This window comes from Rosa chinensis, chromosome 4 (assembly GCF_002994745.2).
Source record: "Rosa chinensis cultivar Old Blush chromosome 4, RchiOBHm-V2, whole genome shotgun sequence".
In the NCBI taxonomy this organism is placed as follows: Eukaryota; Viridiplantae; Streptophyta; class Magnoliopsida; order Rosales; family Rosaceae; genus Rosa; species Rosa chinensis.
In genome coordinates, this window is record NC_037091.1 from 43044502 (window position 1) to 43063947 (window position 19446).

Below are 19446 nucleotides of genomic sequence, written 5' to 3' on the forward strand. Positions count from 1 at the left end.
TCTAAATGAAGGGCTAGAGCAATTCGAATATCAATTTTAAGCATACATTGGCTACAAAGAACAAACCATGCAGATATATGGTAATTAGAACCACATTCAGAATTATTTCACTTGATCAGTTCTGACTTATTTCACTTGCGGATATATGGTAAACAGCAGAAACTGTTAAAAGAAAAGGCAAATGTGAAATCAAAAGAGGGAAGATTAGTTGTATACTTGTATCCCTTTGTTACATGCTTGGAATTTCTCCAATTCGTATTCCTAGCCGAAGATCACACCCATTTTATTAAGAGAAAAATCTAGAATCATAAAGAACACCACAATCAACAAAGAGCAAAGTTTTAACGTGGTTCACCCTTTGTCCACGGCAATAATCCACTAATGTCAAAATAAAATGTTATTTGTTAGGTAATCTCATACATTCTCACAACCCTTCTCAACAGAGAACCCCAATTACACCCAAAGCTCACAAAACAATTGATCTCTCAGTTCTCTCCATGAAGATTATCAACCAATTCAGAGACTAACATTCAAAGAACATAAGAATATTTTAGACAACCACAACTGATGCCATTTTTACCTAGGCAAAGATAATTGCTCAAATCTCAGAAATATGGCTTGATACTTGAAAGTATAAGTGCCGAGAAGCTCACAATAAGCTCCACAACCACATATGAGTAACTCATAACAAGCCCCACGGTACCAAATTGTCCAGGTCCTCCAGGACATGTTTGTTGTTCCATTCGTTAAGCTTTTATAGAAACACCAAAAGAGCACAAAAATGTGAAATCTGACAGCTCGCAGATAATAGAAGGCTTGTTTCCTAGCAACCATGCGTGCTTGACTAAGTGGCTTATCCAAGATGCAGATGGAGTTTGTTCTCAATATAGGGCAAAGTTACCAGCCTTTGTGAGACCCAAACAAACAGCAGCCACCTGAGATCAGGAATTTGGGTGCTCCAATTCCTTAATCCTTGGGACAATCTGAGTAAGAGAGGATAGGAATCAGAGTGGATATTGGGGGGGGGGGGGGGGGGGGGAAGCCATGTAATTCCCCAAACCGACTAGAACAAATTGATCAAAAAATTTATCCAAATGCACATAGAAGAAAGCACTAAATCAACATAAAACAAATAGTTAGCAACGAAAAAACTTATCCAGGGTTTTACCTCAGATAAATGAATGGTATCATTATGAAAGGAAAATCATTATTGTACTACACAGTGCTACTTGGAAGCAGATGATTGCAGAGATTGGCAATACAGAGAATAGTTGAAACTTGAAACTAAGAAAAAATAACTGATGTTACATTCTATTTTGCTATGTTTTAGTAAACAAGATGCTCGATGCTTGAAAGTTTAAGAAACACTCGACTACTAAGAAAGAGAAGAAAAAGAAAAACCCATCAAAAGAGGGAAAATAAAACGAATAACATGAGACGGCATATATAACATTTAATGAAACGAATACATGCATAAGATGGAGAATGGAAGTACCTGAACTTAGTTCACACCTGGTTCAGTTGAGCAGTTCTTCTGTTTGAGAAGGATGGAGCGGCCTGGTGAGAATTCAGAAATGATGTGAAAACAATTATAAAGCCAGCACTATATTAAGTATATAGCCCATAGAGCAGAGTGCAATGCCTTTGAAAACTGGTGAATCAAATTAATGAGGAACACCACGAGGGAAGAAGTGGTAGGGGTTTGAAAAGCTTACAATGATTTTAAGAACTGGTTTAACTTAGAACAGCAACGGAAGTAATCATGCACAACTGAAATTTCAAACACTCAATGTACATGTCTCCCCTGGAACTTGAACCCCATGAATATCCCACTGTGCTAGTTTAAGGAGGTCTCTCATACCTTCAATGCATACCTGATTTCAAAAAGAAGATTCGTCAGTGCTGAGGAAAAGAAAGAGAGGAGGATAACAAGTTTACTTCTTTTATTAAACGCTTCAAACAGCTTTTCCACAACAGAGCAATTACACACTTGCTACACTGAATAGTTGTGAAGAAAAGAATATGTGGATAGTTTAAAGTTGTGGAGGTGAAAAGGATCTCGAAAGTTTACAGTTGATTTTAAATAAAGATCTGAGCATCTAGGATATCAATATTAAGTTTGGAATCCATCCAGATTATTGGAATACACGTAATCCCACAACTGGGACCCCTCAGCATAACTTCACATAGATGGTGAAAACCAATAAATTCCAGATGCAGTAATATGGTGAGGTTCCTGATAGATTCAGTGGTAAGTAATTCTTCACGCCATTGTCAGAGGGATCACAATTGTCTGACAACCACAAATGAATGAGGGTTTGAAGTTGTCTGGCAGGTACTTTACTAACAAGAATTGCCATTGACCATCTTTCCCTCAACCCAGAATAAGAACAATGATGTTACATCCTTATCAATGTCTTTTTGGTTATACTAGAGGATAACTTCCCCATCGCAAAAGCTAGTACTTACAAAGGAAAAGAACTAATGGGACACAAGAAATGAGGATAACCGATAAGTTAAATAACAAGATGAAGGTGATACAGGGAACAAGAACATACACAAATTACTCATTTGAGAAGGATACTTACAATCTACCTTTGGAATATTAGAAGTCAGCCACTCATGTCAGCTGTCCTCATCTTTTGTTTGCATAGCTTCCACTTTAGGTGGATACTTCTCAATTTGTCATTCTCATAGCTGATGCTGATTAACACCTGAGACAAAGAAAGTATAACAGGTTACAATGACTATACAACTTATGAATAAACTGAAGCAAAGTAATTAAGCAATCATCCTAGTAGGGTTGCATCAGTTCATTGTGTGTCATAAACATCAGAAGAAAACAATGTTGCGGGAACCTCTTTATCAAGTCACTGCACCACTGGTTTCAGATAACTCTGTATGCAGCTAAAAGAAATCCAATCCTTGTAAATTTGTAAAGGAAAGTTACTTAATATTAAATCAGCAGCAGATGAAAATGCAAATGGCAGTCAAGGAATTGACTATTAATCAAACGGGGTATAGATATATTTTTATTTCATTTCAACTCTTCCTTAAAGAATGGAACATGGCATCCAAACGAGTAAAGATGTTAAATTCTAAGTTTGTAACAGACTAAAATGATTTCTAATAGTATGTCTATCCTCCATGAGAGAACAAATATGATATAATTAGATTGAAATGATTAAAGTCTATTTTTCCAGTATCATGGTCACCTTACCTTCAATGAAACGCAGCAGACAAGCCGTACATGGGATAGAGCCAGCTACGATATAAATTATGCCAAAAGGAAAAAAGTAGGATTGGTTAATGCATTACTGGTTAAAGTGAAAAAAGAAATGTGAGAAGAGAAGAAAAGATGGTGCTTTGAAAAGCTTACCCTGCTTTAGGGATAAATTTATGGCAATTGGGAATTGATTAACCTTGTAACGCGAACAGACATTCTAGTTCAGCTTCATCAGACTGAGTTAAGAAAGATGAAAAATGAGACATATAAGAAATAAATTTGTTGGAAAAAAATAAAATAAAATAAAATGAAAAGAGATTGATATGGTAAAAAAATTACAGATAACTTTTGGAATGTGAGAAATCTTGGGCCATTCTGGGCCAGTCTCCTTGGTGCATCCTTCTTTGAGCAGGGGACATCCGCCAATGTAGAGGTACTTCAATTTGGTGAGGTTTTTCATAGCATTTTGTGTAGGCAGATACTTGAGATTCTTACAGGACCAGATCCTCAGAGACTCAAGAGATGTAAGATTTCCCAACCACTCAGGAAGAGCCTCTAGTCCCCCAAAATCTTGTATCCAGAGTTCTTTTAAACAAGTAGAGTGCTGAATTTGTTGGGGCAGAGACTTGAGCTTAGGCCACCCAAACAACCATAACTCTTCAAGTTGTGAATTAGGTGCAAGCTGAAAATCAGGGAAGGCGTCCAGCTTATGCCAGAAGGGACCTATTCGGAGCGTCTTCAAACGAGTGAGGTGGTGAAATCCTGTGGGCACATATTTTAATTTCCCACAATGACATATCAACAACTGACGGAGATTTGGTGGAATAGATTCTAGATTACGACAATCCTCCTGTATAGACAAATACTCAACGACACCCGTAGAGACTTCCTCCGGTTCATTCGTTGAGTCCGGGTGGTCGCACTTCACATATGATACTGACATGGATACTAGACTAGAGCAATGAGTTATTTCCAGATCCTCAAGAGAGGTGCAGAATCGGAGCCCACTCGGTAGGCCTAATAATCTCCAACAACTATCAATCTTCAATTCTCGGAGAGATGTGATGCCCTGTGTGATTGGAATTGATGTTAGATTTTGACAATACCCAATCTCCAATTCCTGAAGAGAGGTGCAGTAGTTGAGCCCACCTCCTAGGCTTGATAATCCCGCACACAAGCAGATCCTCAATATCTGGAGAGATGGCATGCCCTGTGTGATTGGAATTGATGTTAGATTGTCACAATTCTTTATCTCCAATTCCTGAAGAGAGGTGCAGTAGTTGAGCCCACTTCCTAGGCTTGATATTTCCCCACACCATTCAATCGTCAATTTCCGGAGAGACGGCATGCCCTGTGGGATTGGAATTGAAACCAGAACAGGGCAAACACGTATCTCCAACTCCTGAAGAGAGGTGCAGTATTCGAGCCCAACCTCTAGGCTTGATAATCTCCAACAATCGCAAATCTTCAATTCACGGAGAGATGCGTTGCCCTGTGTGATCCGAATCGACTCTAGGCTGTCACAACCATCTATCCTCAACCGGTCGAGGCAAGGAAATACCACGATTTCTCCTTCAGCTGATATCCTCGGCGCTTCTATCCATTCAATGAGCTGTTGGCACCGAGAGATGGATAGTGTTTTCAGAGCTGGAAATAAAGTTGTGCTATTATCACTATCACCATAAACCTCAGCTCCCACACGTTTCAGCTTGTACATCTCAACAATCTCAAGAGATCTTAGATTAGGCAGGTGACCGAGTGTTGGGACTCCTTCAAAATTGTCGCATCTCCATAACCGAATCTTGTTCAAATTTTGCAGACTCGTTATCCATGACGGAAATCTAGCACCCATGAAATTGTGAATCTTCAAGCTTTGCAAGTTACCATGAGGTTCCAAGCCATCCAGTACATCCGTCTCATTGTTATTAGTTGGCCTGAGTGACCAGTCAAAAGTCAACTCACTTAAGTGACTTTTCTCCACTAAGAAAGCCTTCTTTGCTTCTTCTCCGTCCCTTACATGTTCTAGATTCCGAATATTTAAGTGGCCTCTCAATTGGTTCAACCCACCCAACTCCTTAATTGCACGACCGCTCTCCTCATCCACATTAAAGTCGCGCAATGTTCGGAGATTAGTTAATCGCCCCAAAATCCCAGCCTCAAATTTCATTCCCTCACCAAAGTAAAAATGCCTCAAGTTGATCAAATTTTGAATCATCTTTGGACACTTTCCGAAATAAATCGGTAATCTCAATGTTTGGAGGTTGTAGAGCTTGCCAATAGACTTTGGGAGTGCTTCAATTTTTGTACGTGAAAGATCTAGATACCTCAAGTGCTTCAGCTTGCCAAGTGAATACGGCAACTCCTCAAGTGCTTCAGCTTGCCAAGAGAAACTTAAGACACGTAAACTCGTAAGCTTTTGGAAAATGGTATTAGAGACGGGGCCATTTGAAAAGAGTGATCGCAGTCTTGAAATACTTGTTTTTGGCATACTTTCTAGCTTTTGAGTAGGAATCCGTGCGACATGTCGAATCACACCATCATCCATCTCATTACCGAAGTCTGGTGTCCAACTCTCACACACGGATACTTCTACCGCACAATCATGCAAAAGATCGTGCATCTTGCATTGACTGATAACGCCATCCTCATCCTTTGTAGCATCTTGAAACAAGGAGTTCTCCAGTAGAGTATCAAAATACTTATTGCCTATATCCTCCATTTCAATCGCTTGCTTGCTCTGGTGATCATGAGAAGGATAGAGAAAACCTTGAGCCATCCATAGTTGGATCAAGTTATCTCTTTTAATTGAGGAACCTTTCTTGAGCATGGAGCAATATGAAAAACATTGTTTCAATGGTGATTCCAGAAAGTCAAAACTCAACCTCAGAACCGACATGATCCTGCTATCCTCTTTGTCTGATGATACTTGCCATATTTTACTTTCCAAAATTGACAACCATTCCTTACTACTGTTCTTAGAACGCATCAAGCTTCCCAAAACCTTCAGTTATTTTGAGATTCAAATTTTAGCATAACTTCATCTCTAAATATCAAATAGTTCACTACACATTAAATAATTAATAAGATGAAGATACCGTACCTTTGCCGGCAATGGAAGACCAGCACACTTTTTGGCAATGTCCCTTCCGATTTCCTCTAGTTCTGAAGGTATCGGAGCATTAGCATCTGCAAATGCTCTATCCTTCAATATGGACCAACATTCATCATCCGATAGAGTCCCTAGATCGCACCTAGGAAGTGTTTCCATGATTGATGCTACCTTGGCACTACGGGTGGTGACAATCACAAAGCTTCCTTTAGCAGAATTTAGTTGCAACAGACAATGCTTCAAATCATCCCAATTGTTAGCATTCTCATTCCAAACGTCATCAAGTACAAGAAAATACCTTTTCTCTTTCAACTTCTGCTGGAGGCTTTCCATCAATGCTTGCTGATTTGAAGAGTCTATTCCCGTCACGCCACATGATTGCACCATTCCATGTAAAATTGAATTGACATCAAAAGTATTGGATACATACACCCATAATGTTGCATCAAAGTATTTTTCCATTTCACCTTCTTTCAGTTGCTTGGTAATTGAGCGAGCCAAAGTTGTTTTATCTAGGCCTCCCAATCCCACAATGGCCATCACCGAAAGAATCTTTTCTTGATTTTGGAGTTGGTCAAGGTTGCAATTATATTTGACACCACCTCAACCCTTCCAACAATGATTGCATCTTTGAAGGTGAATTCATTTTTCTCAACCAATGAGGTTGTTTCCCGCTGATCTTTGCTTGCTGCTGCACCTCCATTTGATCTCCTTGTCATGCCGAGTCCCACGCCAGCTGCTTTCTTGTAGAGATCATCCAAGGATGTGTTGATGTTGTAAATCTTGCGTGCCATCTTGAGACGAAATACAACAGGATTGTTGCAGAAGAAGCCGAGTATCTTCTGATCCAGGCTTGTCTCCTTTATAACGATCCGATGAACTTCATATTCTATTTCATCCAGAATATCGTCTGCATTATAAGCTACGCTTGTAAGCCTCTTCATCCAATTGGCCCTTGCCCGCAGTTCCCGATCTTCAGGTTCATGAGAAGCATCATGGATTATATCTCCAATCAGAGTTGAGGATTCTTTGAGCTTATTTATCTCTTTGCGAAACCCCCAGACGATATCGAGTCTCAATTGATCAGTAGCGAGTGAAGTCACATTACTCACCACTTCTCCGGCAGCGCATTCAAGGAGAGAGAGTACAAACATCTTTCCGGGGTTTTCAAAATCGCTGTTAATCTCAGGGCAGAGAGTCTTCTATGTAGGCTCTTGTTCTTGTAACAGCTATAGCCGGTCAATAATGGATTGTTGATGGAAATAGATGCTGGGTATGGTTGGCTTTATGAAAGCTGGGCACTAACTCATGCCAGCGTAGCTTTGAAAAATTATGGAGCCCGCTGAGATTCCTTCAAGCATGATTGAAACTTTTGTGGACAAGAGGAGATAATGGCGGAGAAGCCACAATTGAATCGACAACACTTTCTTGTGGCCTAGTTCGGAGTCTTCAGACAGTCGGGACCCAGCCCTAAACCCTACACCCTAAACCCATTAGAAATTAAAGTATATAGAGCTTACTATCATCCAAATATGTCAAATTATTGGCCTCTAAAGCCCGCCCTCCAATATTGGCATCCATTGGAGACCAAACTTGATATGAAAAGATGCAAGCAGACCAAACTTGGGGCTTCAAGTGTCCAAAACGGTTTCAATATTTCATATTAGGCAATTTTTGTGATTGCATTAATCAAATTTAGAGGTTACATGTGCTTGATGGTTAAATAATTTAGCTATAAAGTAATTAGAGTGTCCTATATTGCTCTTTTGGAGGCGGAAACGGGGAACATAACCATCAGCATATTGTGTGTGACACCCAGTAAATAGTGATTAATCTAACAGCTTCTGATGAATACTCTAAAGCACTATAAATTTTTCATAAGTAATCTAACTGCTATAAGAGGAAAAAGATTGCATGCGAGCAGAAGCAGGGAAAAGAAGCTGGAATAATTTGGTCGAGGTGTCATATACCCGGTGTGATCAAACAGCGACCCATCTTACATGTATGTTCCGGATTATGCATCTCCCTTCAATCAGTTCAAGCAAGCCAAATCAGTAAATTCTAGAGATGAGTCAGTTGCACCAATACTGCAGCTGGAGCTTCCACTTTATTTCTTTATCAAAACTGATGTCTCAAGTTGATTAATCTTTGCACTTCCACTGGGAACTTCTTTAGATTTCTAGTACTGTATGTACATTCTCAATATCTGCAGGTTATAGAAATCAACAACTCCTCAGTATCAGCCCCATATGTAAGCCACACAAAGCTCATAGGGATCCTTCTGCCAATTAATCCAGAGTTGGATCCAGTTAGCCCTGTCTATTATCGTTTATGAACACCGAGAATATGAAAAAACATTGTTCTAAGAAAGGGGATTTCCAAGTTTCAAAATTCAACTTCAAAACTGACATTTTTCTTTCCTATGCTCCTGGAAATTCCGAGATCTTACTTTTTTCCTTTTTCTGACCATTAACTTGCAGTGTTCTAGAACACATCATGCTTCCCAAAAACTGTTGAAATAGAAGTTAGAAAACACCAGAGAGGATTAGAGGTATTTGTCATCCACAATATGGTATGGGATCCAAATTCAAATCCCCTTTCTCTTAACTGTTCAATGAAAGATAAGAGAACTAAAGAAGACAAGTAGTTGAGTTTGGATTGCAATGAAGGTTGACCACCTATTGTAAAAGAATGGGAATTAAAGAGAGCAGTTAATTTCTAAAGAGGGCTGCAGCAAAATGAGCACCAATGGAAGGATTTGGAAATATTCAGAGCCTTGCTCATAAAGGTTTCACACGTTAGAATGAGAAGTAAGTTCCTGATTGGATTATGGACAAAATTATTAGTCCTTAATTAACAATCCAGATTTTGGCACTCTATTTTTATGTAAATAGTGATGAAATTTAATATCCAAGTTGTTTCAATAAGTTATAGTTATTGCTTTATTGTCTGAAGGCTCAAGGTTCAATAGCTTTGATCTGTAACACAAATAGACGTGATAATTGACCCAAAAGAAAAAGTAAGAAATCAAAATTAAGCATGCATGATTGAAGATTCAAATTGTTTAATGGTACATACCTTTGCCACTGATGGTAAACCAGCACACTTTTCAGCAATCAACCTTTCAATATCCAATTGATCTGGATCTATCAGAGCACTACTACCACTTGGGAGTGCTTTATCCTTCAAGATGGACCAACATTCATCAGTTGACTGTTTTCAAATCAACACCTATAGACTAACAAAACTGTTTTCAAGAGTATTGACTAACAACTCTTCAAATTGTTTTAATATTGAGTATCATCATTCCAAACCTCCTCAAGTATGGGAAAACCAGTCAACTGTAATTGAAGGTGCTGAAGCAATGACTGTAAATAATCTACTCCTGCTTTTGCTGGGTTAAGTAATCCTAGGATCCGTCTTAAAATTGTATTGAAGTGAAAAGTCATACATACACACTTATTTTTCATGAAGTCAAGTAACATCTTCTTCATCTGGTTTTGTACTTGTCTCTGAAAACCTTCATATCGGAATTCATCTAAGACATTATTAGCATCTTCGGCAATGCCAAGTTTACTAGCCCAATCTTCCAATGCCTCACTCCATCTTATGGTTTCTTTTCAGCATCATGTAACACTTTCCCATCCAGAAACAAGGATTCTCCAAGAATCCTCAGGCAAGACTGAATTGTTCTGATGCAAGCAAAGTAACTTTAGCAAGTATTCCCTTAACAGCCTAAGCGAAAGCCATCTTTCCTTCTCTATGCAACAGAAAGAAATTTTCTCCAATCATGATAACAGTGACACAGACCAACTGTTTATCTCTTATTACCAAGGTAAGAATTGCGATTTGCAAAGTGAGAGATGTAGGTTTGCAATTTCACAACTGAAGATCATTTCCTGCGCATTCACATGGTAAGCATCATAAGCAACCAGACCATATAGTTCAATAAATTTACTTGACATATAGATCATCATATTATGCAGGAAGATGCCAGCAAGCTGGTAGACATGAGTAGTTAAATCACAATTTCATAATCATGATCACATGTTATAGGATCCTATGTTATAATAATTGCAATAAGAATGCAGGAAGGTGCCAGCTGATTAGGAATTTCAGTCAAATTTGTTTAGAATGGGCTACTCTCACGCTACACCCTACATAGGAATTATATGCCAAAGAGTCTCACTTTTTTATGAAAAAAGTAATTAAACAAGATTGCAAACCACTACAGCTCTGGAGTCGTTTTGTGTAATTACCCATGGTGTTTTAGCAACTATCATCACCTTCCAACGAAGCAGGGTTCTTTCTTATCCTAATGCAGTCACCTCACACAACAATTTCTTTTCTAGCAGATATAAGGTACTAACTGATACTTCCAATCTATACCAGTGAATATAATGAATGCTTCACAAACAGGGTACATCTGTTAAATTGTAATAATTTCAACAGAAACATCAATGCGATATTCAGGGTTCACAAAACTTCAGCCTAAGGTAGCAAAACCAAAGCATTAAGAGATAAGACATTAAGTACACTCACGTCCTAACCCAGATCTACAGTATTCGTTATCAATTTTAGCCAGTGAGAGACTGAACAGGGCAAAAAACATCACAATCCACCTAACTTTCTGATTCAAAAAATGAAGCAATAGCCATGACAAATTTAAAAACAACCGAAAGAGTTTCTTGGAAAACAAACCTCTATGTTATCCAATCTACTTCCAGTTCCCAAAACCAGACAGAGCCAGGTCCTCGAACAGCTCACAACCCGACCCACCTTCCCCTACCACCAACACTCATACATTCTATAACGTCTTCTCTGAGCTGCAAAATTTTCAAGAACAAATTTACAAACAAAGTGACGCGAGAAGCCAAAACAAAAATCATTAAATATATCCAAATGTCATGAAGATAAGGGACAGGGCAAGAAGGTTCACTCTGGGACCACAAAAATCGCAATGTTTATTTTGCTAACTAATTTAATTTCCATGCTTAGATAGAAAGTTCAAAATGAAAAGTATGTCATTATACTAGATTTTAGTATAATCATATATGATATAATTAAATGACTTATGGATCAATAGTCTATAAGCATTTCATCAAAAGTAAAATGCAACCGAAGTATCCTAAATTCAAAACCCAGAAATCAACATCAAATCAACACCATTGTCCAAAGTTTTGACTTTTCAGTATTCAAGACAACAAGGCTATGTAGAACAGCCACACTTGACCAACTGAGAAAGAAATCCTAAAGTATAGAAAAGAAACTGCACTACAAAACCAGAGCTACAACCTGGGTCAAAAATGAAGGATACTCTAAATTTTTCTACAACTATAAAGCAGGAGGATGAGAACCTGAAAGTGCAACTCACTGAATGTTCTTGAAAAATATTAGGGGTGGGATGAGGCTGTGGGTGAGTTAAATCATATAGGATATGATATTAAAATTTACAATGGCATAAGAATGTTCTTGACATTTTTTATGAGGGTGAGTTAAATCATATAGGATATGATCATTACAGTAAATTTTGGACAAATAAAAGCACATCTAAAAGCTGTAGTTCTGACTAGCATCCATTTGCAGTCATCTTGAGAAGACTGCAAATTACCACCCATCTACACATACATAGAATAGATTATGTATGTGATAGAATACCTTCCAAAGAAGCATGTACTTCTTCCCCTAAACCCTAAGTCCCCTAACCCAACAGTTTATTTTCTACATATATATGACACCAAATGAAACTCTTTCATTCTCTACAAACAGTTCATTCACCAAATCATATACAGAGCGTACACAATGACTTCACAAACAGGGACCATCTGTTAAAGCTCCTACTAATCTCAACACAAACGTACATGAATGATAAGTTCAGGATCATGATGAGAAAGTTGGGTTCATAGCACTTCAGCCTAAGATAACAAAACCAAATCATTAAGAGACAAGAATCTAGTACACCATTTAAGTCCTCAGCAAGGCTTATAGTATTAGTTATATATCACCAATCTTGATAACAAGTTGGATGAGATACCAAAACAGGAACTCACTTGCCAAGCCAACACTCTAGGATACAAAAAATTCACCACCTAAAGTGTTTGCCAAAGGACACATTACGAAAACTCACCGCTCAATGAATAATGCCAAAGAGATGCAGAGTATGAGAGAAAGAACTCACATAAGCCATTTTTTTATTCATCAACTCTGAAATCTCCGGCAGAGACAAGGACTCTTAAATAGTATTCTTGGAACAACCCTCCAAGGATAGAGTACTACTCTTCTCAAGATTATTAATCAAGGACACAAATATAACAGTAAGATGTACTGGAAAACGAAAGGATTGCAAAATACACTAGAGGAAATCATAACTAAATTAATTCTCACATAGCCCAACTAGTCTGAGCTACCCACCCCTGAAAACTCTGAATTGAGCTCTCTAAAAAGTTCTAGAATGGCAGTTGAGTAATTAATGTAGTTGGAATTCCTCTGGTAGTGCAGCCATGTTTCAAACACTCCTGTGTCAAATCTTTAGCCAGTGAAAGACTGTGAACTGGACAATAAAAGTCAAACTTCACCCAACTCTAATTCAAACAATGAAAAACCCATGATATATTTGAAAACAAAGCAGCAAAAAATTCAAGGAGCATTACATGAAGAGGAATTGGCGATTGAGATTAGAAACCTCGATATGATCAATTTCTATGACTTCAAATTCCCAAAAACCAAAGCTCCTTGAGAAGCTCACAACCGAATGTACCTGTGCCTACCACCAACACTCTCACATACATGCGAAACTTTTGTAAGTGACACTTTTGTAACAACAACAGAAGATAACTCCTTTGCCTCATCATCTGACATGATTTATTTTGCTAATCAATTTAATTTTGAAGCTCAGATATAATATAATTATACGACTGAATGATTTTATGGTCAATAGTCTCATAAGCATTTCATCAAAAGTAAAATGTAAGCCAAAGTATCCTAAATTCAAAGCCCAGAAATCAACATCAAATCAACCAAAGTCACTTCCATTTACAAGCATAAATCCCATCCCTGCCAACGCATTGAACATTCAAGACAACAAGTTTATGAATACACCCACTAGCCAACCTAATCAACAAAACCCTAAAACATAGCTAAAAAAACAGACCCAGAAAATAACAGATACAACCAGGGTTAAAACAGAAGCACACTCTTAACTTTTGTGCCTGAGCAAAAACAAAGCTGGAGGATCAAAACCTAAAACTGCAAATCACTGAATGTTCTTGAAAATTATAGGGGAAGCATTAGACGAGGGTGTGGGTAAGTTAAATCATATGAGATATGCTCATAAGATTTACAATTGAGTAAGAAAGTTCTTGACATTTTTTATGTGGGAGACAGCAAGACAAAAGTGAAAAAAAAAAATTGAAATTTTTCATATCATATCATGTAAGAATAAGTATTAAGTTTGAAGAACAAACAAAAGAAAAACTCATGACTTTCTCGGAAAAGGAACAAACATTCTTACTGAGTTACTCATATCAATTTCATAGGATTCAACCAAAACAGATGACAAAATCGATAACATGGTAACCAATGCTCTAAACCTCCAAAGTCCAAACCCTACAATCATTAGGAGGCAGGAATCTCTAGCACATAGCTATGTAAGTACCATGAGGGGATTCGAACCACTGACACATGGGAGCAAACCATGGGCCTGACCATTCCTACTAACCTCTCATTGGTGAAAGGCTGAAAGCAATGCTGGAAAGTGATTTATAGCCATGGAATGAAAGAAAGCAAAAAACCTCATAAGTTGCATGGAAGAATGGATCACATAACAGGTTGAAACATCACTTCCTTCTAAGATGTCCCTAGGCATGCAACAACAAAATGGTATTCTTTGAGCAAAGCTTACTAACCAAAATATAACATATACCTTTCTCCATTACAGAACCTACGCTCAACATAAAGTCCAAAACATGTAAAGAATCATCCAACCTATCTCTTTGTGAGAGACAACGAATTAATCTCCAAAAGGTTCTCTGCCCTGATTTTAGCTTATTGCTTAGCATCACTACGAACCAATTCATTCCCTCTGCAACATCACCTTGATCACACAATCCATTAGTGATACAATCATGGCTGCCGGAACTTGTTTCCCAACCTATATTCTTCATATCATTCCACAAACTTTTTGCTTCTTCTACTCTTCCACCTGACCTGGGGCATAAGAGTAGGCCGATGGCTGCAGACCGTGAGTCAGGAACTCTCTGAATAAGGTCATACTTTCAGCTATCTTAGCCTTATAACAGAAACCTTGGATTAGAGTATCGTATGTTATCACATCACGAACAGTATACTTCTCAGGCATTTCTTCAAACAATTTTATATGCCCTAATCAGTCCTTCCATGGAAACAAAGCCCTTACATCATTCTGTTGTAACTGACTGGCTTCTTCACAACCTTTATCACACAAATCCTTGTTCAAGATCCTGGCCTGTTCAAATCACCACTCTTTCCAAACCAATGAATCCTGGTGTTGTTAGTTTGTTAGCGTACTCATTTGGATATTATCCCTTGTCAATCATCATACAAAGACCATGAATCATGCTGGTATATATGACAAATCTGGAGCATATCCTTTAAACTTAAGATCATTTGAAATTTGGAAACCCTCAGTGAGAACTTTATGAGAGACATAGTGTTTGATCGGACACTTTACTATATTCTTTCTCCTTACAGTCCCTAGAGATCAATTTATCGAAAGCAGCATTCCGGGGAGTATTCCATCTTCCAAACCCTGCCGACAAAGTCCATACCCTTTTGAAACCTCATTATCATCACAAAACACTTAAATCCAATACCCCCACAGTCTCAACATCAACATCAGCTACACCACCACATTCTACCCTCCCAGCCTATGACAACATGACAGAGCCACATAACAAGTAACAGGCACACTCCAGCCCCTTTCGAACCTATAAAACACAACAAGAAAAGCTTTTGCAGCATTGCAGGCCTTAGCCTCCACAAGAGGAAATGGGTTCAGGCTAAACCCCACATGAAGCTAGAAGAGCACATTTTTTTTGGTGCTTCAAAACCTCAGAGAAATTAAGAAAAGGGTACTCAGAGGAGAGAGTCTTCTTCAACCCACCTGGGCTTTGTTCTAAGAATCTTACAAATTTGTTGTGCGACTTGTGTAAAGTTAGAATCTTTGGTTTCTGTTGTAAGGTATCTGATTGGGGTTTTGGCGGAGGAGTCTTAACTCTTAAGATTGAAGATGAAGCTCTGGTCATGAACTATGGGTCTTTCTAGCTATAATTGCAAGTTGTGTATTGAGAATGGAAATTAAGGTCGATATTATTGAACAAATGGTGAAAATGAGAAAAGGTTAAAGCATGGGATTTTACTTACAGTGGGATGGGCTTTCAGCTCTGGCCGTCAAGAAGAACGAGTTTGAGCTCTACCGTCTCTACTACTCCGATAGTTGGAGACAACGATAACATTTTTGAGCTATTTTGGTTTTGTAAGTATATTGGGCTATTACCATTCAACACATGCTTTTCCAAAGCTGCTAGGAGATCAGAAAATGCAAAGGATTAGGAGAATAAGTTCTCTTGCCTTATCGGTGACTCAACGTTATAAAGGAAGATTGCATAATCGGATCACCAAGAGGAAATCAAGGAAATCATGTTCACCGATCTTAATATGAAGGTGTCGTTAATTCATATCATTTTGCATGATTCTAAATTGATTTACAATGCCTTCAAAATGCATATCCAATAGAGATTTGATTGCATATTCAAAACAGTTTTAAAAACCTTTCCATATTTATCTTATTCGGTAATTAAGAAAAGATTTGATTGAGAGGGAGTCCTGCTCCTCTATAAAAGGTTTTGAAACTGCACTTTATGGTGTAGAGTTTTTGAGATAAAAAGTGTGTTGTGTGTGTTGCATAGTCTTCACAAAACGTTTTCATGAAAAACTCTCCATGATTGATTATTGTGTGCGTTTTCTTTATTGTATTACATGAGATCAGTGAGGAAGGAAGTTGAGACAGTGCAGATTGCTTTACTGCTATAGATCAGTTTGTTCTTATGTAGAATAGGTTATGCAAGGTGTAAACAAGTTAGCTGATTTGCTTGTAATGTGGTTGTGTTAAATACCACAACTTGTTTCTTGTAAAAACCTGATTTCATAGTGAATTGCTTTCTGTGTGTGGGCTACATAAACAGCCTCGCAGTGATGTTACATCAGTGGTGAGGTGTACACTGCGTTAGCAAGTCTTTGTGTTGTGAGGTGTACTATCTTGATAAATCAGTTCAATCCAAGCATTTTCACTTAAACTGGTTCCATCTAGTACTTTCAGGTTTTAGTTTCAACTTTAACCAAAACAGGCCTTTGCAGTTTTGCAGCTAAGGAAGTGACACCAAATCCAAGTTGAAGTAGATTTTAAGGTTCTTATTGACATATATCCTCAATGAGAAGATTTCCTGCCCTTGGGACAATTACAACGCCAAGAGTTGCTCTTCAATTTACTACAAGCATGTTTCGAAGGAAAGCAAATTCTGTAGCTGAGTTCTTGCCAAGCCTTGGTCATGTTGGTTTATCATACCTTGTATTTTGCCAAGCCTTGTATGCTGGTCATGTTGTTTTAGGAGGTTTGGTCGGTGAAGGGGAAATACGGTGAGGAGCCTGTAATACCCATTGAGTGAGGGGAGAGCAAAAAAAAAAAACTTAGAATATGAAATTATCCATATACCCTTCATGTCAGTTGACTAGAGAAGACAGTTTTAAAGAACTGTGAGGGACAAATACATCTCAACCACATATATTAAATATAAAAGCAGAAATTATAACAACTTAAAATTATGTATTTATTTTCAGCCGTCAGATTCACTTGTCCCTCACAGTCCCTTAAAAACTGTCCCTTAGGTGAGCGGGCCTTTGGCTATAGATACTTATGTTGGGTCGGGGGCAAATGCTCAAATACTAATGTGATATTTTTGAAACTTAAGATATTAAAGTTACTAATGAGTCAAATGTCAAACACGGTTTACATTTTTTACCTTTGTTAAATGTAGGAATGCCAAAACTATTTATACTAACAGAATATAGAATTATTCGTTCATCATCAATTGGGGAAAGGTAATAATAATACATAACTAGTTTTTATTGACACATGCAATGCATGTGTTAAACAGTTTTATTTTTATTTTTACTTTTTACTTTTTGGAGGAAAAAAAAGTAGGAAGTTACAACTGTAAGATGCAGGAAGTTATATCTGTAGCAAGTGAGATGATTTTTTTTTTTCTAAATTTTTATTTTTATTTATATTTTGCTATTTATCATAACACCTCTCATATATTAAAAAGTATTTTAAATTAACCTATAGTCTAAGGATATTTACGTAAATTCACAGCCACTTTGACTAACAAAGTGGGTTCTCTAATAGTATAGATAAGAGTTGATTTTCCCATCTGCAAAAATATTAGGACTAAATACTGTTTAGTCCTTGAGCTTTTAACCATAAAACACTTCAGTCCCTATACTTCAAAATTTCAGACCAATAGGTCCTTGCTGTCTAAAAGTTGCGGCGAAATGTCTATTATGCCCTCAGTTTTTTTTTTAATTAATTAATTATTTTATTTTTTTTGGAAAATTAATTTTTTTTTTCTTTCCCTTTCTTTCTTTCTGTTTATTTTTTTTCTGTTTTTTTCCCTTTCTTTCTTTCTATTTGAAAGAAAAGAATAAATAAAATAAAGAAAAAATAATAAATAAATAAAAAGAGAAAGGAATAAATTTATTTTTAAAAAAAGAACTGAGGGCATAATAGACATTTCACCGCGACTTTTAGACGGCAAGGACCTATTGGTTTGAAATTTTGAAGTACGGGGACTAAACATGTGAAATTAGAAGGTCAGGGACTGAAGTGTTTTATGGTCAAAAGCTCAAGGACTAAACAGTATTTAGTCCAAAATATTATCATGCATTTTAGTTCTCACTCCCCTCCCTCCCTCCCCCCTCTCTCTCTTTGGAGAGAAGAAGCAGAATCAAGCGGTATGCAATCAAAACAAAGAAAACCCACTTCTTCGAAGCGGTGCGATTAGGAGATGACCAAGGATTGGCACTTCTGATCTTAGTTGTCCTACAGTTCGCCAAAGAAACAATCTCCTAATCAAATCAAACAATCAGAAAATAGTGATCAAGTAACTGAAATCAAAAATGAAAATTGCTTACCAGAGAAATGGAATGATGAGCAGATCAAGAAGCATGTGTCCTTCTCTAGAGCAAACACGCAGAGCCAAACCACACCACTCGGCATCACAGGCAGCCAACACCTGTCGGGGGCAAAGCCAAAACAGAAGAGAGGAGGAAAATAGGAAGCACACTCATTCTCCTTTAATATATATAATTTTATCATTTTTTTATTCATCATTTCCACCTTCCGTATTTTTCGTTTTCGAAATCAGGTTGAGTTTTAGGAAATTTCTTTCAAAAAAAAAAAATACAAATAATTGTCGACAATGGTCATAGTTTGCACTAGGAATAGTGCCCGTGCTTTGCTGCGGGATATGAATTGTGAGCATGAAACGTACTAAGTTTAAGCAACTTTGTTTCTAAACTTAAGGATTCCCTTTATTCTATTGTGCCTTTGTCTACTCCCTTTTGTTCATCATCTTCAATTGTTAGTATAAAACTAAACATAAAAAACATAATAGAAACGACAAAACAGTACAATATGATCACTTTTCAATATCTATGGTAGCTGCCAATAAATTGGCTATCTTAACTTACCTTAGTTACAGTAGCCGCAAGAGCATCTTCTAAAAAATAGTTGTTCTAGTTGCTCTAGGTATATATGCACAAAAGGTGTTAAGCAAAAGGAGAAAATCCTATTCATGCTAACGCCAAAACAATTCATTAGTGCTTGCTTTTCGCTTTTGATGTAAACATCATTTGTTGATCCTCTTTAAAAAAAGGAAAAAAAAAACTTCTTCATCATTTGATACTTCAAGAATCTGACGCCTTAGAAAGAGTTAACCTGCAGTCAACATACACAATGTTAGAGACTATTAAAATAGAACTGGTGCAAGGACAAATCTACGCAATGTTAGAGAGACTA

At 37.5% G+C, this 19446-nt stretch overlaps 1 protein-coding gene across 8 annotated transcripts; it reads right to left on the reverse strand.

Annotated features, from left to right (window-relative positions):
• Positions 1-184: 184 nt before the first annotated feature.
• LOC112195929 (disease resistance protein RGA2) lies at positions 185-15854 on the reverse strand. 8 transcript variants are annotated; one of them, XM_024336165.2, is made up of 12 exons: positions 15735-15854; positions 11037-11161; positions 9414-10234; positions 6634-8541; positions 6327-6513; positions 3566-6227; positions 3380-3462; positions 3221-3265; positions 2589-2714; positions 1716-1874; positions 1496-1557; positions 185-983 (listed from the first exon to the last, which is right to left on the reverse strand). In XM_024336165.2, exons 4-7 carry the CDS (start codon positions 6873-6875, stop codon positions 3458-3460), a joined length of 3096 nt encoding a protein of 1031 aa, XP_024191933.1. In that variant the 5' UTR covers positions 6876-8541; positions 9414-10234; positions 11037-11161; positions 15735-15854; the 3' UTR covers positions 185-983; positions 1496-1557; positions 1716-1874; positions 2589-2714; positions 3221-3265; positions 3380-3457. The 8 variants fall into 8 exon arrangements, with proteins under 8 accessions (XP_024191933.1, XP_040373908.1, XP_024191931.1 ...); XM_040517974.1 differs by having other exon boundaries at positions 6327-8541; positions 9414-10027; XM_024336163.2 differs by having other exon boundaries at positions 2596-2714; positions 6327-8541.
• Between the last annotated feature and the right edge of the window lie 3592 nt (positions 15855-19446).

Coding starts and splice junctions, on each gene's coding strand:
- LOC112195929 (XM_040517974.1), bottom strand. CDS start 6,875: ATGGCCATTGTGGGATTGGGAGGCCTAGATAAAACAACTTTGGCTCGC. Junction 6,228..6,326: donor GTCTTCCATTGCCGGCAAAG/GTACGGTATCTT, acceptor AAATAACTGAAG/GTTTTGGGAAGCTTGATGCG.